Source organism: Chroicocephalus ridibundus, chromosome 2, assembly GCF_963924245.1.
Source record: "Chroicocephalus ridibundus chromosome 2, bChrRid1.1, whole genome shotgun sequence".
NCBI lineage: Eukaryota > Metazoa > Chordata > Aves > Charadriiformes > Laridae > Chroicocephalus > Chroicocephalus ridibundus.
The window spans coordinates 51549902-51572574 of record NC_086285.1 but is presented as its reverse complement, the minus strand read 5'-3'; the positions used below and the strand labels follow the sequence as shown (position 1 = coordinate 51572574).

General features: G+C 41.2%; 1 protein-coding gene across 22 annotated transcripts in view; it reads right to left on the bottom strand.

The window, feature by feature from the left end:
- The window catches only part of ARPP21 (cAMP regulated phosphoprotein 21), a 200086-nt gene that overhangs the window by 51611 nt on the left and 125802 nt on the right, over positions 1 to 22673 (bottom strand). For 14 of the 22 annotated variants that reach the window (XM_063325464.1, XM_063325471.1, XM_063325473.1 and 11 more), the window contains 4 exons: positions 16451 to 16488; positions 14285 to 14344; positions 11766 to 11998; positions 4013 to 4243 (listed from right to left, as the gene is read on the bottom strand). In XM_063325464.1, the coding sequence (XP_063181534.1) occupies positions 4013 to 4243; positions 11766 to 11998; positions 14285 to 14344; positions 16451 to 16488 (562 nt within the window). The remainder of the gene's footprint in view (positions 1 to 4012; positions 4244 to 11765; positions 11999 to 14284; positions 14345 to 16450; positions 16489 to 22673) is intronic. The other 8 variants (XM_063325475.1, XM_063325479.1, XM_063325474.1 and 5 more) reach the window with 5 other exon arrangements.

Sequence of the window (22673 nt, the reverse complement as noted above, 5' to 3'; positions counted from 1 at the left end):
CGTGTACATTTTATTGCCACACAACAGCACTCAGATGTACACAACTACCCCGACACACTGTAGTTTGTACAGAATTACCATGTTACTAATTTATTTACACATTCTAATAACATAGTTCTTTATTTTTGAGACCTGTACCCTATGTAATTAGAGGAGGTGGCACTGGAAGTTATAAAGGAAGAAACACTTAAGATGTCTTTGAAAAAATCTCTTATATACAGGAAAAATTCTGTCCAAAGTTCGATGAAGTTGCTGAACTCTTTTTGCTTCGGGAAGTAAGCTTGCTAAAGCAATGTTTATTTAAAAAAGAAAGAAGTTTACCCAAGTCATTGTCTTGCAAACAGAAAAGAAACAGTATTTCTCTGTAGGGAAAATGTTTTCCGTGACCTCAGTTCTCTTTTCAGTTCCATCGTAAATTCATAAATCAAAGGAATTAGAGACGTTTCTGTGAGAAAAAGCGATTTTAGCAACGGGAGTTATAACATTTAAAGCAGGTAACCAAAGTATGAATATCTGAGATAAAAAGGGAACTCTGGAGGAACGCAGTGACTGAGAGCAATAGTGAAATACTGAACTTCCAATTTGTATACCACAGGCGCCTCTACCTGTTCTATCTACTCCTCAGCCTTTCAGTTTCTCCCTCTTATTGATAATGGTCAGAAACGTATGAGGAGCACCAGATAAAGAAACCTTGCCCTAACTCTCCAAAGCACAAAGACTTTCGGGATGAAGTCACTGTATTATACCGCGCACGTCTCACACTCAGAGTGAGAAAGGTCATCATCAGAGCGAGTGGAAGAGAAGCACGGGGCAGTTCTGTCTGCTGTAAACACACTGGGTGACAATGGCATGGACTCCCCAGATTCGGGAGTCTCAGGCTCCAGAAGTACTTTAGGAGGCTGAGGAAGTCAGACCGGGTGAGCGGGATAACAGGCTCCCAAAGCCTGTGCCAGATGCTCAAGGGAAGCCGTAAAGAGCATCTCCCGTGGCTCAGTGAAGGATGACAGAACTGAAAGAGAAAAGGTCCATCAGTGCTTTTAAAGATGAAAAAACTAGGCCTTTCATGAAGAAATCTCGAAATGAGAAATGAAAAGGAGAGATCAGATGGTAACAGAGAAGACATCTGTAAGTTATGAACTGTGGCCCTGATAGAAGGGCAAAGATTGCCATGTCATTTAAAGGAGTAAGAATGAAATGTAAATGCTCTTAAATTGTCAAAGGGGTTAAGTCAGAGAACGTGTCAAGAGGAATCCTTTAAAGGGTAAAACAGATTGGTGAAGTAGATGAAACAGAGTAAAACAGCATAGCCACATAAACGGTCTTTTCCCAAAGCAAGCACGAAGCTTCTCTATCTGGGGAAGGAGAAGGGTAAAGCACAGGAGAGGAAACTTCAGCTATGGAAAAGAAAGTGTGGATTGCCAACACCGGAGAAGGAGCGGAGAGGTATAAATTAGAGCAGGGAGATACTGACAGCATCTGTGGATGCCATTAGAGGCTTGAAGAGTCAGTGACTATGTAGTGTGAAAGGAAGAAAAGATCTTTAAAGGACACGGTGTTATGATCAAAAGAGAGAAAAAGACTGGAAGTAGCCACTCTGCAAGAGGAGAAGAAAGCTAAAGAATCATGTTATGTGGGGGAAAAAAAAAATCCATTCATTATAGGAAACAAAGCTCCTTTTTCCTTTTCTTTAAACTGTCTTCTCTTCATCTATATTTCTGACAGCATCCATCACTTTGATAGCCGATCACAGCATCCAGCAATCTAAGTCTCCTCCCTACGGAGCTTCTTTTGTAACATTACCCTAATAAGATGCAAAGATTCTCAGCCCAAAGAGTGGCAAATTTTCAGCATGTATTTTGCTGCATGTTAAAAACACAGCAGATGCTACAATACAGCCTGACTTTCAGCCAGAGACAAGAATTTCAGTCTTTAGAAGAATCTGCTCCCTCCATTTTCTTTCTTATGTATGTATTTACAAGGGAGCTACAGAAACAAAACATGCAGTTTGAAGGAAACGCAAAATTGTGTGTACACACAACCACTTGCTCCCTGAAAATTAAACATACTAACGCACACGGAGCTCTCGATTATGCCTCCTCAGACAATGAGGCACGCTAGGAGGGAAGACCAGGTACTCTGGTTCTAGTGACAATACTGAAAGGCATTATACCTATGGCAGACAAAGACTCCCTAGGTATCACGGAAAAATACAAGCTAGCTGCTGCAAATTGCTGAATTGATGTAGGAGATGTTCCTCTTAAACAGCTCTTCTGGCTTGCAAGTGTGGTGAGATGCAGCCCTCTGTCCTTGCCATGGCCAGGAACGAGCACAACCTCTCAGCTGTTGGTGGGCTTGAAGCAGCAGCGATTCCTTTCATTTGTTTCTCTCAGTCCTATCACCTCAATTATGGATGGACTTCTGCCTAGGCCTGCTGAGTTTTGTATGGGAGTGGGCCACACAGCACACAAAATGCCACCTTCTCCATTGACCGAGAAACTCCAGTGCTACAGACAGAACTATCAACTACCAGAACAACAGAAATGAGTAAATTAATAATAACAGGGTTAGCTAATGCCCATCTCCCATTCTGTCCTCTCCCCGAGTCATTTTAAGAAATGACTAAAATCACCATTTATGTTGACAGTATGAGGCTCTCATGTCAACAATATAATAGCCTGAAAAAAGTACGCACAAATAGTAGTCTTGAGTAACTTGCACAAACATGTATTTTTCTAAGTCATCTCTCTAGAAAAAATTTATCGTGTTTGAATCTAAGAAAAGCAAGAACTCTTCCCTGATTTTATATACACTAATATAAATTGATCAGCCCCAGATACTACGCTCTAAATGTCTGTGGAAAGTGTGGTTTAGTAGTTTTGTCAAGGCTGTGTTTTTCTTAAATGCTGCAACTTTCAGAGTTGTTTTGACTGCATTCTGGCTAAAAAATTATTTTTAGCAGTGGACTCACAAATAAGCTTTACGCATTCGCACCAAAATACTGGAACACAGGGGTGTAATATACATAAAATACCGATTCTAAATAAAAATCCCCAAACAAAAAGCTCCTAAATGCTTTGTTAAGGACTTTGAAAGCAGTATTTTGGAGTTCAACTCTCAGCTCCCAGTATAATGGAAAATACATTGCACTGTAGGCTTTGTTATTTTAAACCCAGCATAACTCAGCTAAGGTTGACGGCATGGCTAGTCATGGTCACTGAAATAGTCCCAATCAGTGAAGAAGCATCACAGTCTCAACCTCCCTGAACCTTTGCAATGCTTTCAGTACAATACTGTGGGGAGTAATAGCGTAACGTTATCTGGACTTCATCTGGACCAAGGAGGCAACAAATTGCCTTAAACTTTCAGCGAGCACTCCAGTTCAAGCTGAGTGGTTTCTGAAGTGTCCACAGTGCTCGGGTGGCTGCGAATACCTCGTTCAAGCCCCGCAGTGCTGCTGACTACCAGGGCCACAAAGCAGAATTGAAGAGATTACGACTCTCTCACATCACAAAACTTCCCATTTAAGTACAACTGCTAATCACATAAGGAAATTAACTCTGGAGTGATAATTCAAATACAGCCTCTAAGCCTTTCGAAATTCTTCTGCTGTTAAGCACAATCTCTAAAATTTTGAGCATCACATTTCAGTTGCACCATATCTCAGCTCGATATGGAAGAGCATCTGTCCTTAGTGAAGCTCATGGCATCTTGGCGGATTCGCAGTCAGGGAGTGCCAGGACTTTACAAGATGAATATCCTGTCTGCGACCGCACGAGTGTGTTTTGCATGACTTCCCACCAGCTATGCCACAACGGCCTCAGAAAGCCAATCCAACTTTGCCTGCAGATTCGAAAAAACGACCTGCCAAAAGTAATTTCTACGGATATTTGCTGCTTGCTTCCTCGTAAAGTTCCTCAAAGAAAATATCTCTTGAAACATGAGATTTACCAGTTCCCCAGCCGACATCTGAAACGCTGAAGGGCAGCACCAGGCAGAAGAGCATCGTACTGACCTGTGTGTGGGTTGAGAAGGATGCTGCCAGGCGGTATCCCTGCAGCTTCAAGTGGAAGAATGATATAGCTGGTGTTGCTGGGGGCCACCTGGCCACTCATCCCATTCTCAGGGTAGGACACGCTGCCTGAAGAGCTAGCCGTCACCCCGGGGACAAGAGGTGCACTTTGGAGAGGCTGATGTATTCGTGACAGTGATCCTGAGGAGCCAGCGCTGCTGGAAGACTCTGAGCCTAACAGAGAGACACAATCGCAGCAGGAGGGTTACAAGGGACCCCAGTCCCCATCAGACACGGCGCGTACACGAGGACACCCTTCACAGACCGCAAAGGCAAGCACTAGCCCATGCCCAGCTGATAGGAGGGGAGTTTTCATTCCCTAATGAGCTCAGTATCCAGCGGTATTTCTACAATTCAAAGGACCACTTCCCTCCCACAACATCTGCTCCCCCCCCGGCCAGTAAACAGCTTTACCAAACAGAACACAAAATGCTCAGCACGTATTTATAATGCCAAAGTACTGGTTCATAAAGTATAAAAACTAAGCACAGGGTTTGTAAGTGAAAAAGAAACAAAAACCTCACACAACAAACCACCAAACATTTTGTGCCGTAAAAAAAGACCCAGCAACTGAGCTGTCAGTCAAGTAACAACGTACCTGTGTCATGTGTGTACTAACTTAAAGCTACCTAAGACTTTTGCTACTGTTTTTTTCAGCACCTAGCCTATTAAAATTGATCAATCAAGATAAATCAAATGTGCTAAAACACATATGTGCCTGGAAGGATGAGGAGACGCATCATTTTAAGGCCCAAATATAATTTCCAAACTTCAGCGATTTTACTTGATTAGATTTCGGTTTGCTTCACATAAAAACGACAAGAATGACTGAGAGCGTAAGGTTCAGGTGATGGCTTCCTTAAAGCAGGATGTTAAGGCAAATACAAGGGAGGTGCAAAAGCAAACATCTGTACGGATGCATCCTCCCAAAAGCATATTGTAATTACAACTTCTTTTATTTCACTTCTGTGCACTGTCTACACATCTTACGTTAACTACGTGCCCTCCTGCAGGTACAGACTAAAAGAAAAGACAGAACTCAGACGTCAGTTTTAGCAAAGTTCTTTCCTAGAGGGCAAATTATGTCCCTTCCTATTTAGGATACTGCAGGAGAACCCTGAAGTAGACTGCTTAGAGTCTCGATTTGTTTTCAGTCAAATCCACATTGGAATTTGTTTATTTCCTTGTAGGTAGAGCAAAACAGGTTTCCTCTGAAGAAATCACACCAGCATCCTGTTACTTAACGGAGGGTCTTTCTACAGATTGCTGGGGATTGCTGTGTAAAACACATTTTTATCCATCTTCTTCAAACTTCATATTCACATGGCAGCTGCCACAGAGACAGTCCTCTTTATGAGCTGTGCACTATTTGCTATCAGCAGGACCCTAAACCTGCTTCTCCAGGATCTAATCAAGAAAGCAATAAGAGATTTCAGAACAAATTTTTGATTTCTATAAATACGCTTCAAAGTTGTATTAAATGCTATATTTTTTCCCCTCCTTGTAGACTAAGGCTGGAAATTTAGAAAGATTATTCCTGCAGGGATAGTTTTATTTATTGGATCATTTCAGTGTCTAAAAAGCGCAGATATTCCTGGAGGTCATCCTCATCAAGCTGCAACCAGGATTTGGTATCTTCCTCGCAAAAATAAATGCAACTGCTGGAGCTTAATCTTCCTTCTACAGCAGTCACCAGCTCCTTTCCTGCATTTCCCTGGCTCTTCTACATGCGCTTCATGTTGCTTCTTTGAGTTCTTGCTTGACTTTCTCCTCTTTTTCATCACCTATTGAATTCAACAGGTTAGCAAGCTATCTGGAGGTGCAGGAGTGGTGATGAGATTTCATAAATCTCCCATTATTTCTAAGCGTGTAAGTAGTATCAAGCCTGAGTTCAGACTTTTCTCTCCGCATTTTGTGCTAGTCTGAAGAAATGCCATTAGCCTGAAAGACGACTGCAGCTCTGACGTTCAACTGTTGGGTTTTTTTTCCTTTCCTCCCCCCTTTCAGCTGTTTTTATGGCAGAATCACAGATTGATCTTTACCAGCTTCTGAATGTTAAAAGCCAAAGGACTGCAATGAATTCAGATGTACTCATCAAATGGTAGGCAGAAGCAGTGGAAAAACCTCTGGAGCTATCACCCCACATTGGCCAAGGCGATAGCTTTGAAACGTCTGCTTTAAAAGATCAGAGATCTGCTCTCCTGTATCAGTAAAATAAGTGGGTGATTTTGAAAGAACACAAGTAAAACACAAAACTATTTTAGCAATTTTTTGAATATTTAAAAAAAAAAAATCCCAGAAATTACTCCTTAACCAGTTTTGCCCCCATTTATCCTGTATAAGAATGATCTTTTTTTTTTCCCCCAACACTACAACTTATTTCCTATCATTTTAAGTCTAGACATATTAAGCCAAGTAAATTCTAACACTAATGTTTGGAAATTAACACCAATTAATCTTGTCTTTGTAGCTCTGATGAGCTGTTTTCACGGTGTCTAAATTTGGAATAAGAAATCACCACATAATGAATTCAGTACTGTAGCAAATGGAAAAAAAAAATGAACTATCTGACTTTATTCAGATTCACATTAAGAGATGTCTTGCTAAAGACTTCTGAAAGGAACTTTGACTAAATGAGATTTTTGCCCCCATTACACAACCCAACCTCTTTTTTCCAGTATGTAATGATGGCTACTTCTTCTAGATTCTTCTGTAATTTTCTTGCTCCTTCACAGTTGACATAATAATAACCTTCATATTCTCATGACTTTCCATTAATATATTTTTAAAGTATTTTGAGAAATACAGCAGTTCAAAGAGTGGTAAAAGAAAGAGAGACAGAAAAATCACCACAAAGTCTTAATGGCTTAGAGGGTTTGTGCAGGGAGAGCATGGAGATACCACTAATTTTCCAATATTCTGAGCATTAGTCAGCAATGCAACATGTCTTGCTCTATTTGTTCTGGGTCAGCATTCAGTATCTGATGACTTTGAACATCTCTGTTCATCCCACATTCCAAGTCCGAGGTAAATTTTTCCTTTCTTATCAACTGGACTCTCAAGAGCTACCCATTACTTGCTCCAGGCAGTCTTTTTTTTTTTTTTTTTTTGGAACAGTAGAAAGCTGATCATCTATGGAAGTATTTTTGTCTTGGACATAGTTTCTTGGTTTAGGAATATTTATTTGCTACTTTTGTAAGCCGCTTGCATTTCTGTATATTACAATGTATTTAGGGTTTTTTTTTATGATAATAGTACGTGCTCACTTGAACATGATTATTTCTCTGCAAGATGCACTTCTAAAAATAAGACTGATGTTTCAGCACAGTTGGTTGGCGGGAAGAGTATGACTGGAAGCAGTTGGCTCGTGATTTATTACCCATACATCAACATTCCTACAGTTTCTCTTGGACTCACGAGACCCATCAGGCTAATGCCAGATTAAAGGAAATCATAAAGAAGCAGAAATCCAGTTCCAAAACTCAGAGAAAAAAAAAATTATAATTTTCAGGACACTTTATTTAAAAAAAAAAAAAGTTAATGCATTGAAATGCCTGCAGTATAATTGTCTTTCCCCAACAGGAGTAGCAATGAACACCTAAACAGGAGAGATCAGACTGTGGCTCCGATTACTTGGAGCCTCGCCAAGAAAGTTAACGATCCCTACAGATCTGTATCAACACAGCTGATACCCCAGTGCAGCCAGCGTTTTGTAAATGAGGGGAAGAAAGAATCACATTCCAACAGATGTGCATTCCACTGAATGGAAAGTGCATTAAGAGAAGCTAAAGATGCAACAGTTACATCTTTTAAGTCTTCCAACGATTATTTGAATAGATACGTAGATACACAGGGGACATTTCTTTGAAACGCATCTTGTCTTCCCTCCAAATAATGTATATAAAAACCTGTTGTAATGTGCCAGTGAAAATAACATGGTAATTGACGAACTAGATTTTCTCTTCATGGGTGTGTTAAAGACTGAACAGGTGCATCTTTGATGCCTACAAGGACATTTATTTCACTTACCACTCTACAACCCTGGAAAGTCCACTATACTACTGGAAATCTAAACTAACCAAGATTTTGTATGAGTTCCTGAGTTGTATGAATGCAATCTGATTGCAATTCGTTAAATTATTAACGCCCCGCTCAATACTGAATTATAACTTAACACATCTCTATATATCTACTAGGCTTCAGAATAACAGAGAAGAAAATTTTATTTGCAATATACAGTCTGTGCTTTTCATTGGCTTTCTACACAATCAACAGGTGCATGAAAATAACCATCAGAATCAGTAAGATAACAGTGTAATAGGTTTCAAACAGCCCCTTTTGTGAAGTTTGCAAGAATAAAGTAATATAATTCCTTTGCTAAGCTCCAATTCCTGTGCAGCTGAATGCAATTAAAGTCTAAGACTAATTGACACTACTGCACTCTACCACGGAAAACAGCACGTTCTAGGATCTGTCTTTGCCTAAGGGGCGGCTAACATCTTTCTGTGCTTCTGTTTCTTCTTTCTGTGCTTCTTTCTGTTTGTCTGCTATGGACCATTAATTACTGATTTATCAGAAGTTAAGGTTAATATTGTTGCCCTTAACAATATTAAAAACAATCCAGAAAGGCTACAATGCTGATATTGCATCACTGCATATCTTCTCAAAGGCAGCCATGAGCCATCTGTGAAAATCCTGAAGGTTTTAATATTCCCATGATCAAGAAGAGTGTTTGACAATGCTTCTGGATGACTACCATATACGTAGAATAATTTTCACATTTAAAATGGTCACAAACATTTTCCATCATTTAGCCAATGAAGAACATTTTGACCAGCTAGTGACTTTAAAGTGATTTCATACATACTATGTGCAAGACAAAAATGCCTTAAATTTATTACTGTGAATCATAAGGCACTGCACAGAACAGACCAGTACTTTCTGCAGAGGAGAACCGGGACAGAATTGGTGCCCACCAGGCTCTGCCACACTGCCAAGGCAGCATGCCTGATGTTTGTAGCTACTACACTGATTGAAATAGGATTACAGAGGTGTAAAGACAACAGAAAATAAACAAAATCCCCCCAAAATGCCTATGACTAGAGTACAGATCTAATGCAAAACATGCCCAATGAAGAGTCGCTTGGTACCTAATGTACCTTAGAAAACATATGCAAATGGCACATGGGGACTCTGACAGCTGTATGAATGCACTCAGCATTTTTTGGTGAAGGAAGAACACTTTATCAAGGCATATTTCTCCATATTTTTTTTTAACAGTCATTCTTTTCTGCTTCAATGCCATTCAATAATATTTTAGAGAGAAGGATAGAAATAGCGATACAGATAGATATTGTTCCCCATGACTTTCCTCAGGCTGACTGACAGTTTTGACTTTCCGTCTTGGCTTTGAAAGTGTAAGTTTGTTTTGACATCCAGCCTTGCTCTTTTTCCCCCACCTCTTCCTTTGATTTTGTTTCTTTTTTCCCCCACTTTCTCCCTCACTTTTTTTTGACCCTGCTCTGGCAGGGGGGTTGGACTAGATGATCTCCAGAGGTCCCTTCCAACCCTATGATTCCATGATTCTGTGCCTCAACTAGCTTTCCAATTTAAACACTTTGCTTAAAAAAAAGTCAAAGCACTTACAATATGTAATTGCTCTGCAAAGGACATGGAATTTTAATATCACCGATGTTTTAAAAATGTATTATAAGAGCTTTCATTTGAAAGCAATTTTGGGTTTGGTGCATACGGAGTGCAGATGCATTTACAAGTATTGGCATGCTTCAGAGATCTCTCCTTTACTACTTTTTCTAACTGCACCCTCTAATAATGCTTCATTTTAACACTACAACAGCTACTTAAAAGTATTACTCTTTTGCAATTAGATGTCTCAACACTCCAAACTGGATTTCCCTGACACCGTTTTAAGTGTTCTGCACCTCTGCAATACAACGCTGCAGAGACACACATTTTACTGCATTCTATTGAAGGTGAATGATACAGAAAAGTATACCAGGAACCTGTGCCTCCTCCCTAATTCATGGATATCAAATTGAATTCTGATGCAACGGAAAGATTCATGTGAGGCAAAGAAATCTGGAGGTAAAGACATGGTCTATCGCATACTTCAGGCCCCACTGCATAGCTTATTCAGCCTTCATACAAATAAAAAATACAGGAGAGTGTAGTTTCGAAACTACATACACGCTGGTTTTGCTACGTTGCATATGCTCATGCTTAGGAACAAGCCAGAGGTAACAACTATACTGTACTAATTTTCGAAGTCAAATTATTCTTACCTTAATTCCACGGGATTTCACATACATAAGGATGGAGCAAAACTGAAGGACAGTCTTATCTTAGAGAAGGATCCTTATGGGTCCCTTCCAGCTTGAGATATTCTGTGATTCTATGAATCTTAGGATAATAAACCAAATATTTTTCAGGGTCTCAAAAGAAACATAAAATAGAAGCATTAAGAAGAAGAGGCAAGATATTCCAAAAGCTCACAGCAGCTTTATGACCAGCGGGGTTTGAAAGGGCGGCTTTCCAACAAGCCAGGTTCCTTTACAGCTGTAAAATATAACAGAATTTTAAACTACGTTCAAGATCTGGTGGTCCAGAATGTAGTTACCAAGTCGAAGGTTTTCTTGATTTATTCTGACAACTCCATTCCTCATTATCCTGAATCACGGCAAAGGCTACCATACAATTTTGGGAACAGGAGTGAAATATGATCAACCCAGGTTTGATAAACTGGGTTTAAATTAAGTATCGTCCATAAAACACTCTCAAGCTGAAAGAGCACTAAGTGCTAAGTATTGATTACCACTTGTCCTGTACTATATTTATCAAATGAACCAAACTGATGGAATCATCTGATGGGCTCATTATTTATTATACACTTTTACACAAAAATATAATAGAGTAGCTTAATGGCATGGCTTGAAATTACTTAGATCCAGACCCTGTGACTCACTCATATGTTAATGTATCCGTGAAGTTAATGCAAATAAACGCAGAACTCCCACGAGGTCCATAGTCTCCTTAAATGGTGCTTTCATTTAATGGGAACTAAATGAGAAAATGGAGGGATTGTGGGACTTCTGTGAATCCAGCGCTTCAGCCTGCTTCCACCACAGCACACTGCCTCATCTGCCAGCAGCAAGGGAGAGGCTGTACTCCAAGACACAGACGGTCTGCATTTCAGCAACAACAACAAAATGTTCTTGGATTTCTCATCAGCTATATGACATTTAAATCTTCACGATTCAAAAAGATTAAGACTAATAAAAAGGCAAAATTTGTGCTATGTCTGAAAGGAGTACCACCGTTTTCAGGCTACGAGAAGTGCAGACAGTCAAACAGGATGTGCACGTACTCTACTCCAGGAAAAGCCTACCTCACCCGTGATTTGCAAACCTCAGGCACCGTGTTTTCTTCTTGATTCCTAAAAACTCAACACCAGGTACCCAGATACTCACATACATAGATGGACGTACAGACACGCACCGGAAATATGACTGTTGATGTAACTCACTATCATGTCCAACCATGGGGGTTGGACTAGATGATCTCTGAAGGTCCCTTCCAACCCAAACCATTCTGTGATATACCATACTCAGGCAAGTACCGGTACAGCCATTTATTACCACACAACAAGAAGTAACTGTGAACCCAATACAGTACTAGCTACCTGTTTTAGACAGTTTGCCGGTACTTCTGTTGCTTGATGAGCTATCTCCTCTTGTCAGGACGGTTATCCCACCAAAACTGGCTGTCTTTGTTATGGCTGGCTTCAAATTTCGATTTGAGCTGTCTGAGTCTGTGCTGCTCCATGGCCTCTGGTGGTCTGTCCACTTCAGTTCGTTCTCCGTACTGCTCTGTCGACTGCCAGATGCCTTTCCCGTGCTGTCTCTGTTACCCCTACGGACATCAGGAAACAAAGATTTATACACAGACAAAACCATGTCAGGGCAGAGTCTATCTTTGTGCACCCTGCAGCAAGCCTAATAAAGAAAAAGGAAACACTCTGCATTTACGAAAGCATGCCTGAAACAGAGGATTTGACCCCCATACTCATCTGCCTCCAGCAAATAAACCCTGCTCTACCCTTTTTACATGCACAGCACTTACCGCTGCTCCCCATCCGCATATATCCTAAGAGCACTTCACCGGACGGGGCAATATTACGTAGCACTGATGTAGTATTTCTGTTGCCTGTTGACCGGTCTCTTCCCTCAGCAGACCCATCGCTACTTCTCCCTTTGCTGTCCGTCACCTGTAATGTTTTTCTCACTAACTTTACCTTTGTCTTTGTATCCACCCTCCTTATTTCTATTGCACCTTGTCCCCACTCATCATCTGCTCTGCGAAGCCATCCAAAGCCCTCCCCTAAACATGTGTCCTCCCAGTGTGACCCCAAACTCTTCAATGCTAACGCTCCACTTAGAGACCCACCAGTCAGGGTGGGTTTTTCCCCCCCCCTCTGCATACAGTAATTGCAAAAAATTCTGGGTAGAGACTGTCTGTCCTTGAACAGCTGCAGAGCACCCAGGGTACTGGGAGTAACAACACAGTAAACTGTGAGCAGAATTTGGAGGAGAATTCAGCTTATTTATGGTGAACCACTTACAATGTGCTGCTGAAATGACAAACCAGCATGCCTACCACACCTTAGTGCACCACAACCATTACCCCAATAACACTGGCTTTTGGAAGGCTTTTAGAAGACATTTTCCACCCCTCCGTCTTATTTTAAAGTATAATACCTTGCAGGCTCAAAGCTCTTTCTACAAATCAAAAAGGTGGGACTGTATCTATTATTTTTTTTTTTGGCCCCTTTCCCCTTGTGAACATGGCTCCTGCTCTTTATTTGGAGAACCCGCCGAGCTGCGTGACTCGGGACGTGAAGGAGCAGCGTGTCAAAGATGGGATCAGGCTGGTGCGTTCCTTGACTGTGATCAGAGCCACTCACAGATGTGATCAGCAGTATTAACCTGTTGACTTTCGCTAGACCCAGACAGTGGGAAAGCATGAAGAGAAACAGCACAGAAGCAACAACAGACAAAAGGAAAAAGATTTTAAAAAGAAAACGTCCTTAAGATTTAATTGGAAAGCAAAAAACCAAAGTATATTATTTACAGATTCTTCTGCATTCTTGTGCTTAGAAATTAACAATTATCTTATATTTATATCCTAGTGGAAAAGACGAAGAGAAACAGAATGCTTTTGTATCCCAGTTATCTATGGTTTGGGGTTACAGAAATTCCTTTTTGTTCCCCAAACCTGAACAGGTATTAGTTATTAAGAGCATCTGTGTGTAAGATGCTTCCTTACTCCTGCATGGCCAATCCAAGACTCTCAGGTCATCACGGCTCGCCCAAAGCATGGAGAAAAGTTTTTCTGCCTGCTGCCTGTGGCCATGGGATGCGGCTCCATTACTTCTGCCCGCTCTGCTTAGGATTTGTGGCAGCTGATTGACTTTAAAAGCAGCTTGGCATGCTCAGCTCTAGTTGGTTTGAACTGAACCTATGGGAGCTCAGGGTGCGGGCACAGAGCCTTTCTAAGCCTCTCAGAGGAACACTGTCACCACCAGGTTGGGTCTTCCACTGATCCAGTGTGTCAAAAAGTTCTCCATGAAAACATGGACTGACTCCTACTGATTTCCTGTGGCTTGGGATGCAATCTGGGATATGGGATACATCTGAATGTTCTCTGGGCAGAAGGAACTGGAGTTTGGAAGACAAAATTTACAGAGAAAAAAGGTTTCAAAACATTGCTACTTTAGATAAGGGAACTTCAATCAGTTTCACCTCACCGTACTTTTACTTCAGCTTTTAATAAAAGAACAAAAGGAAAAAAGGTCAGTCTGGGCATTAGTCTGTAAAACATGCCTGTAGTATGTATTAGAGCAAAATCAACTTCCACCTGTCACAGTCACCCCCAAATTGTGGCAGTCCAAGCAGCTGGGCAGCTGAAAATCTCATATGGTTCCTGAGCCGATGATCCATAAAACCGAAGGAAGGAGTCCCACTGTGACCTCCCCATTCAGAGCATGGGATGAGCGGTGTAAGAACTCTGTTCTCTGTGCTCCTTTCCAACCAGAAAAATGACATACCCTGACCTGTCAAGGTCTCCCTCGGCGAGGACACAGATACAATCACGAGTGAGAGTTACTGGGAAACAAATATTAAATAAAGTCATACAAACCTAAACAGCTGTCTTTTCTTATGGGTGTCATTGCATATACTACTGTCTTCCAACAGCCTACTGGAAAACGAAAAGAAAGATTATGGTAACAGACATGGCAATTCAGATTTATCTGATCTGTAAAGCTATGTTTAATTTCTAGCAACATCTTCCAACTTGCGCTAGATTCGTAGTTTAAAAAAAAAAAAAAACAAACCAAGGCTAAAATTTCCCCCGCTCCCTCTCCCATAACTGTGCACAGTCAACTGAACGTAAGACACGTCAGCCAGGGAGGCTGAAGGCCATTTAACGTTTCCTGTTACCGAGCAAGGTAATTCTCAGAAGCCAAGGAACTATACATCTACATCCAAAAGAAAATTCATAAAAATGTCACCTAATCAGAACATAAAAAATGCAAGCCAGCAAGATACTGCATATATAATTTTAAGCACTTGCTAAGTCGCTTGGAAATCTCTGCAGCTCAGAGAAACGCTCAGGTTCTCCGATGAAAAGGAAAGGCAAAGCACTTAAACACATACCTAATTTCCAACACAGCAAATCAACAAGATCATTTACGTGCACAGAGCTAAGTACGAGTTGAAGTGCTTCACCTGATCAAAGGCTGTAAGGCATGCAGCAAGAAAAAGCAGTGTGCCGAGGAAGGCAGCTGAAGTCTTCCTCCTGACAACAACGGCGCAGGCAGGAACGGAAGCCCAACTTCCAACCTGGCCTTTTCCTGGTCTCCCCTTGGGTATGCGTCCTCACACCAGGAAAGCTGGTCAGCCAGCTCACGTGTTGGAGCAAAGCGAACCAAGCGCAAACATCAGAACAGGCTGCGTCCTCCTGCGCGCAGGCGTGGGACTGAATGCATAAACCAATGGAGGCCTGGCTGTGAAGTTCGCGTGTTATCCCACAAAGGTCCCCATCCTACCCTCAGCAAGGCAGCGTCTGAGCACTTTCCATACTGACTTGGGAACAGGAACAACTAATCATGTTTATTGTCCCAGTCCGTCCAGAGAGGGAAAAGTAGGTTTATGGGAGTATCTGCTTTTTGGGTTCCTCTGTTGAAATTTTGATTTATTTTGATAAAATGTATCTCCATAGTCACGATACAGAAGCAGCAGCTGAGGAAATGTCCTTAGCTCTCAGAATACGAGGTGGTTAGATGAGAGTGCCCATTACCTCCTGAGGGCCCTTCCCTCATTCCACTTACAGGACTGTCCATCGGAAAAGCTGGTTTATACCATTAATGTGGGGTCATTTTCTATGGGAACAGCCTTACCCATAAATGCATCTGACAGATGTAAAGATGGACAGAGATAGAAATACCGTGAAAGATAACCTCCCCTTCTTCAAGGGGATGCTGAACAGTTTTAAAACCTGCACAGGACAGACTTGGGATAGCACTGCTCAAACACTCACCAGTGAAATTCCCAGCATTTTGGTTAAAATCCTTATATGCCGTAAAGATGCACAGTTTCCCCAATTTTCAACACAGTTAAGCTATTTTATGGCTGCTATGGAGCCATATTTTGTAACGCTTCATATTTTCTAGACCTTAAACACAGTTTCTTCTTCTCTTTGCTTTGAGTGGATTTATTACAATAAAAAGAACATCCACAGGAACTATCACACAGTAATGCAAAGTTACAGTTAGCTCAGATATCACCATTTCGTTACTACAATGCAGCAGTGAGGCAGGTCTGGTCTGGGGGACGTGTGGGCCTTCACAAGCAACGAGCGAAGTCAGGGCTGCCGCTCAGCCCCGCAGGAGAGCAGGTTAAACAACAGAAACACAAGCGCGGTCTTTCATAAATACCATCATCCAGCCACTGCTAGAGTGCTTTTTAAAGATCAATAAGTTAAATTCCAAAGGCACTCCAGAGACGGATGGGTCATTTGAAATGAAACCTTAGGTGGGCTCCCCCTCCCTCCCACAATCTGCTTTTTAAAACTGAAATGCAACGTCTTGGGGAAGCAGCAGTAACGCCTTATCTGCTCATATACAATACTGCAAGGCAATCTCTTCCCCCCCCACCACCTTAAAGCACAAAAACACTGCGGATAATATGGATTACAAATTTGCTCAACAGTCTTTGCATTAGGATAAACAACTACAGAACTATGATAGACAAAATAGTAAGAGAAACAGCTAAGTTTAACACAAAAAAAAAAGCTATTTTTTACCTGTTTTCCACAAAAAGGTTTTCCTGGGAGCAAACTGACTGAAAAATAAAAAAGGCATTGTATCAGACGTTCTAGATATGCTCTGCTGTTCCAATTCCTTCCTCGATTTTAGAATTATCTCCCCTGTTCAGGCTTAAGGGGGTTTCAATTCATGCATCATTTGCATTTGCAGAAGACAAGAGGGGAAAAAAGGTCAAGAATAAGGTCAGGCCAGTAAAATAAATTCCATGCATTATAACACATTGCCAACAAGGGGTCTCAGTTTGGAAACAAACTGAAACTTCTCAGTCCTGAAATCAGAAGGCGGCGGTATGTGCAAAATACTGGCAATCTGAAGGGGAAAAATGTTTTTCCTACGTAATATAAGGTTCCACTGGTCTGCCCTACCACCTCAAAATAAGATTGCAGAAGAGCACAGAGCTGCAGGTAGGAAGGACAAACAGGAGGAAAGCATGCAGAACCGACAAAGTTCTTCAAAGGGAGGGAAGATACTGCAGTACTTAGAAATACTGTGTGATTTCACATTTTACAGTTGGAGAGGAAACAGTCATACCCACATTGAGATATAGTGATGATAATCATCTTAATAATAATATTAACAACAATAATAGTCTATTGCAAAAAGGTTCTCTGCTGGAGGACTTAGATCCCAAGAAAGGTGAAGGGCTCAGAAGAAATAAATCCTATGGGCAACTGTATAATTCTTTCAGCATTGCTTAATTTTTTATGCAGAGAAATGAAGCTGTGCTCAATTTCCCATGAATAATTCTTCCCCTTTGATTTTTTCATTTCCCTCCTATTTCATGTTCACTACACAAAGTGCCTCGTAGCTGTCATTGGACTATATCTCCATGAGGTACAGAAGAAAGGACAGTCAGTACTTGCACTGAGTTTAAACAAAAGGCAGGCAAAGTGAGGAGGGCACCAGAGATCAGGCCCATCACTTCTGCAACAACAGGACTCAGCTCAAAGAATAACGCAATGCCATCATTAGCCCTGTCAGATTTTAATGGTATGGGATATGCACGGATTTGGGATGTTTCTGTTTTGAAAAGGGTGAGCTAATGACCTACTCAAAGAGCCCTGGACAACACCAGAAGCAACACCCTGCGCATTCCCAGTGCTCCAGCAGATGCCTGGGCAAACTCTCCCCTTAGCACCACAGTCATCGCCATCCCATCAGTTTACAGAGGGAAGGAATTTAGCCCTGAGAAGGCCATGTGCTTTCTCGTTAAAGCTGTAATTTGCCCACCCAGCACCCGCATCAGGGAACACCTGACAGCTCTGTGGGCTTCCCAGGTGAGCTCCCACCCTGCACTCCAGTTAAACATGCAAGGCTCTGGGCTGCATCGGTGGCAAAGGCATCTCTCCTTAGCACAAAGCCTCAGGACATCAGGAGAAAGTTCTCCGATGCCAGGGACCAAATTCCCACCAGCCACAGCAGACCTAGGGTTTCACCCCGGGCCAAGACCAAGGGGACACAAACTGTTCCTCCTAAAACCACTGGGATCCTTCGTACAGCTACGACACTGCCTCTTCTGTCATTTTATGTACCTTACTCACAAGGTTTCATTAACAAATGCGGCTGTGCAGGCTTCAGCATAATCTAACTACCTACGAGCACAGCGCAGTCACCCCGTGGGCCTGTACAACCTCAACCGTGGGGCTGTATCTTCAGTTTGAGGTTCAGGATAGGCATTTGTACATTGACTTCACTGCAGCCACATTTCCAAAGCAGCGTTATAGCTACTCTTCCAGAACAAGCAAGTAAAAACCTTTGCTCAGACCAGAGTACTGGTCTGCGTCCCCCACAAAGTTACAGAAGCAAAGGGGCACGCACCTATTTGGAATTTTTTTTTAATTTTGTTTTTTCAAGTTTTTAAAGAGACCGGGGCATGAAGCAGAATAAATATCTGGGATTTATATTTTATCAAACAAGTGGAGAGGTCTGCTCCCTTTTCAGTGTCTTGACGGGAACTGCTATCAACTGCATTATAAACTCAAAGACAGAGTCTGTAAGAGTCCATTTGTCTTCCCAGTTGATGATGCTGGCACAGGGCCACACAATCCCTGGGAATTATTTTTTCAGTACAGGTGTGAGGCTGAGAGGCAGAGAAGACAGACAGCTTTTTATTATGCTGTTCTTACTGTTAAAAATCAGATGGCTAATCAGCTCTGGATAGTAATTCAGCTACTACAAGGTGAGGACTCACTTTCCTGATCTATGGCATCAATAATGCTCAATTTAAAGCACCAGGAAAGCTTCAGTACACAGCACAGCTGTTGTCAAAAACATTCGTAAAACACTTGGCTCCTGTGTACTCAAAGACAGTGACAACAAACCTACAAAAGGAAAAAAAGTTATGTAAGATGATTACCTACAAATTTGCCTCCTCAGAGACCTCTGCATGCAAGATTTCCATTAGGGTGCTCTGTATGACCAACTGACGTTTATGAAACGAGTATATCACTCTTCCAATTTCACAGAGCCTTTTAAAAGTCTCAACTGGAAAACGTTCATCGGCTCTGCCAGTGCACTAGGTATGCTATGGGCTGCTGCTCTTGTTTTTAATTACATCAGCCAACATAGATAACTATTAACATGCAGCAATATCCTGCAGTGGATACCATCAGGTAATCATTTTCACATCAGTTAAACAAGACATGATAGATCTCAGGCTTCCAACTAATGCTTATTGCTTGATCTGCAGCCACAAACAAAGGCTCTGTACAGCAGTAGGGAAGTTTTAGTACCTATGGGTTTATGGTAGCCAACACGAGGCGTGCCTTTGGTTTGTTTTTATTAAATTTAAACCCTAGTCTTCCTAATCTCATCCTAATGGAAGGATAGGACAGGCTGAAGCCAGTCTTTGAAATATTTATTTCATGACTCTCTTTCATCAGAGTGTTAAAGATCCTCAGTGGTTTCTTAAGTAGAAGAATCATGATTTATGTTATCTAAAGGATCTGGCTCTTCAGAATATATTCAGTCAAAAAATAGCCATTACAATTAACGACAGAAAATAAAAATCATGGTGTATTTCCTTTAATAAGTTCCATGTGTATCACGGGCAATTCTAGCATTTGTGTAAGTAATAAAGCATCTACATTTTTTGGTGAATACACAATGATTACTAGAGAATACACTTATGAACAATAGATGGTCCTTATGTGATTTTGGCTCATGAGGTTATACATTGCGTTAACCTTGAAGAATGAAATTTCCCCCACGTAATTTGATTGCTAGTCTTTAGAATCAATTTTCTGCATGCTTAAAAGCCAAACGTAGTGTACCATTTACGCACACATTTGGGATTCTCAGTTAAATCCACAGTTTGAATTAATGCACGGGGAAGAACAGCATACACTTTTTTTTTTTTCTGTTATTCTTTTAGATTGTTCCTTGTCTTTCTTGGACAATTCCTTTTCAACCTGCTAAAAGCAACTAAAGCAGTTCAGACAAGAAACAGCTTCTTTGCAAGACCCAGATACTCCAGATCCTCTGCTCCAGTGCACTTGGTTGAAAAATTCACAAATTGTTGCAAAACTAAGGTTCAAAAAAACCCATGTTTTTAAAAAGGAAGGTTGTAGGCTTTGCAATTAAAAAATAACCTTGAAAATAGCTTTGAGCATAACAGTGTTCAAGCAGCACTGTTTTACTGTTAGCAGCCTTAAAAGTTTAAGTTCTTATTTCAGTGCGCTGGAACAATCACATTTATTCATTATTTATTTCTTCATCAATCCTTTTATTAAGATATCACATTAACGTGCTTCTCAATCCCTGCCACTTGCTATGACTGTACACGACTGGAGTCATTAAAACCTCCAGCTCCCCTTGTCAAAATTTATGATAGCCACCACAGCAGATAGGAAAACTTGCCAGAAAGTATAATTTAAACTGACTAATATCAGACTAATCATCACAAGGACTATCGTAATGATGGCATTATTCATGAACTTTTTTTTTTTTTTTTTAAAAAACCTTCCCACTTGGAAATGAAGATATGTGGCACACTAAAGTGCGGCAAAATAAAAGGAAGGACAAGCAATCTTTCTGTTGGCTGGTACGTGAGGTCCAGGTTAAGACATCTTCCACAGCACTTGAAACATGCACAGGATTTTTTGCCCCTGTCACCAGACTGCCTTTTCCTCCTAAATTTTGTTCACAGTTCTGACTCTTGGGCTGATCTGTTATCCAAAGAGTTTTGGGTACCTCGAAGTTGTTTAGAGAAGGGGTGCTGGATGCCACAAGTTACGGCAGTACTCTTGACCTTCATGACTGCCCTTTGGAGACCTCTCATGCAAGCTTTCTTCATGCATACTCTAATTAGAAGTGAAGAATCTATAATCCATTTGCTAAGGTTCATAAGCAAGGCACTGATAAAGGCTTGACTACAGCAGTGTAAACAGTATAGAGATAATAAAAATACCACGATTAATCCCTCCCTGTCTCTCTTTCTACATCTATAATTTGCAAGATGACAAGGCTTAGGTACCTACCTCAGAGAAACCTGGGGAGAATTGGATTAATTAATGACTGCAGAGGGCTTTAAAACTATAAAGTCTTACATGCAGGAAGTGGCTACCTGTAATAGGAAGCCGTTGCTCTCTTTCCTAAAATTGAAAAGAATGACATTGTCCACCATCACAACCACTGACATCATCCTAACGACACCTCGTATCTGTGAGGAGCGCTCCACTCGAGAAAGCTCAGCTAAGACATACGTTCCTGTTAATATTATTAGTACAGCCTGCGGAAATTCACTGCACCACAATGCTCACGAACACCTGCAATAGCAGGGAGAGAGAGCAAATGAGTGGATATGAGAGAGAGAGGGAGAGATATCTAACATTACTGATCTCTAAAAATGCTCACTCCCAATCCATTTAAAACGCCTGCCATAAACCACGCTGTTCCTTAGCATCTCCAAGCGGCAAGACCTAACCCAACGGACCACAACAACCTCCTGCTGTGGGCAATTAAAACGCTCACTGCTTGCCTGTCTTTAAAACGCAAGTATCTAAAGATAAAAACAGCAGCGCATTGTGGAGCAAATTTCAGGACGCTTTTCCAGCCACCTCCATTTCCCAGCCACCTCCATTTCCCAGCCTGGCATTTCTAACCGCTGCCTGTGATAGAAACTGCATTACTTTGGCAACAGCTTTCCATATAGCACTTTTAAACAACATTTTGTCTCATTTGAAGTCTGCTTCAAAACCCAAAGATTTTTTGGTTCTGCACAAGCTCCTCTATAATAAGCCAGAAACAGCAACTTTCACATAGGGAACAGGTTGCAAAGAGGCTTTTGCAGCCCTTGAACAACTCGGTAACTCTACCATATATACCGTGACAGTATTTACATCAGACCCACATGCCAAAAGCAAAACATAAACCAAATGGCCTCCGCTTTCACTGGAATTATCTCAGTAAAAAAAGAAAAAGCGAGGCTAAAAACGTTTAGATGTGGCAAGGTACTTACTAAAAAGCAAAATTACTTAATCACAAGGGAGACAACACACACCTTAAAACTATACAATGTATTCTGCTACAAAAAAATAACTTGGATGTGTTCAACTCCAAAACCAGAGCAAAATAACAGGATACCTATACTATTAGTCCTGCAACATATGAACAGTTTTAATTTAAAAGGACACTGCCAAATATGACTTTCAGTAACAGTTTTAATTGGGTTTATTCCCATATTCCTCTTACTGGCAGAGCTCCCACCGAGATGTAAGATAAAACAATAAGACATTAACTTTTTTTTCTTTTTTTCCTTTTAGGACACCGTCATTACAGTATTATAGCAAATAACAATTTTCTTCCTTTTTCAGGAACATGAGGTATTGCTCACAGATGTTTCTATTTAAATGTTTTCCTCTAGCAACGTAGCTTGTTGCCCAGGTTCTGATTTTTTGTTAAAGGCAGGGATTATAATGCCTATTTCGTTTTATTCCTTTCAGAATAAAATCCTCAACAACGTGACCGACTCCTTCTGATGGCAGAAGGACAGTTCCTTAATCAGTCATTTCCAAGAACCCATGCAACTCCATGTTTAACCTCCGGCTTTCCTTTGTTCGCAGTGCCTTAGTGCTACAGCACCGGTCCAAAGAAACAAAACTATGAGGAGGCTCTGCAGGAGGACACTTACAAAATTTAATGCAGCTCGAAACAAACGTGAAATAACGCAGCTATTTGAAATTGAGAGTGTCCATTTAAATC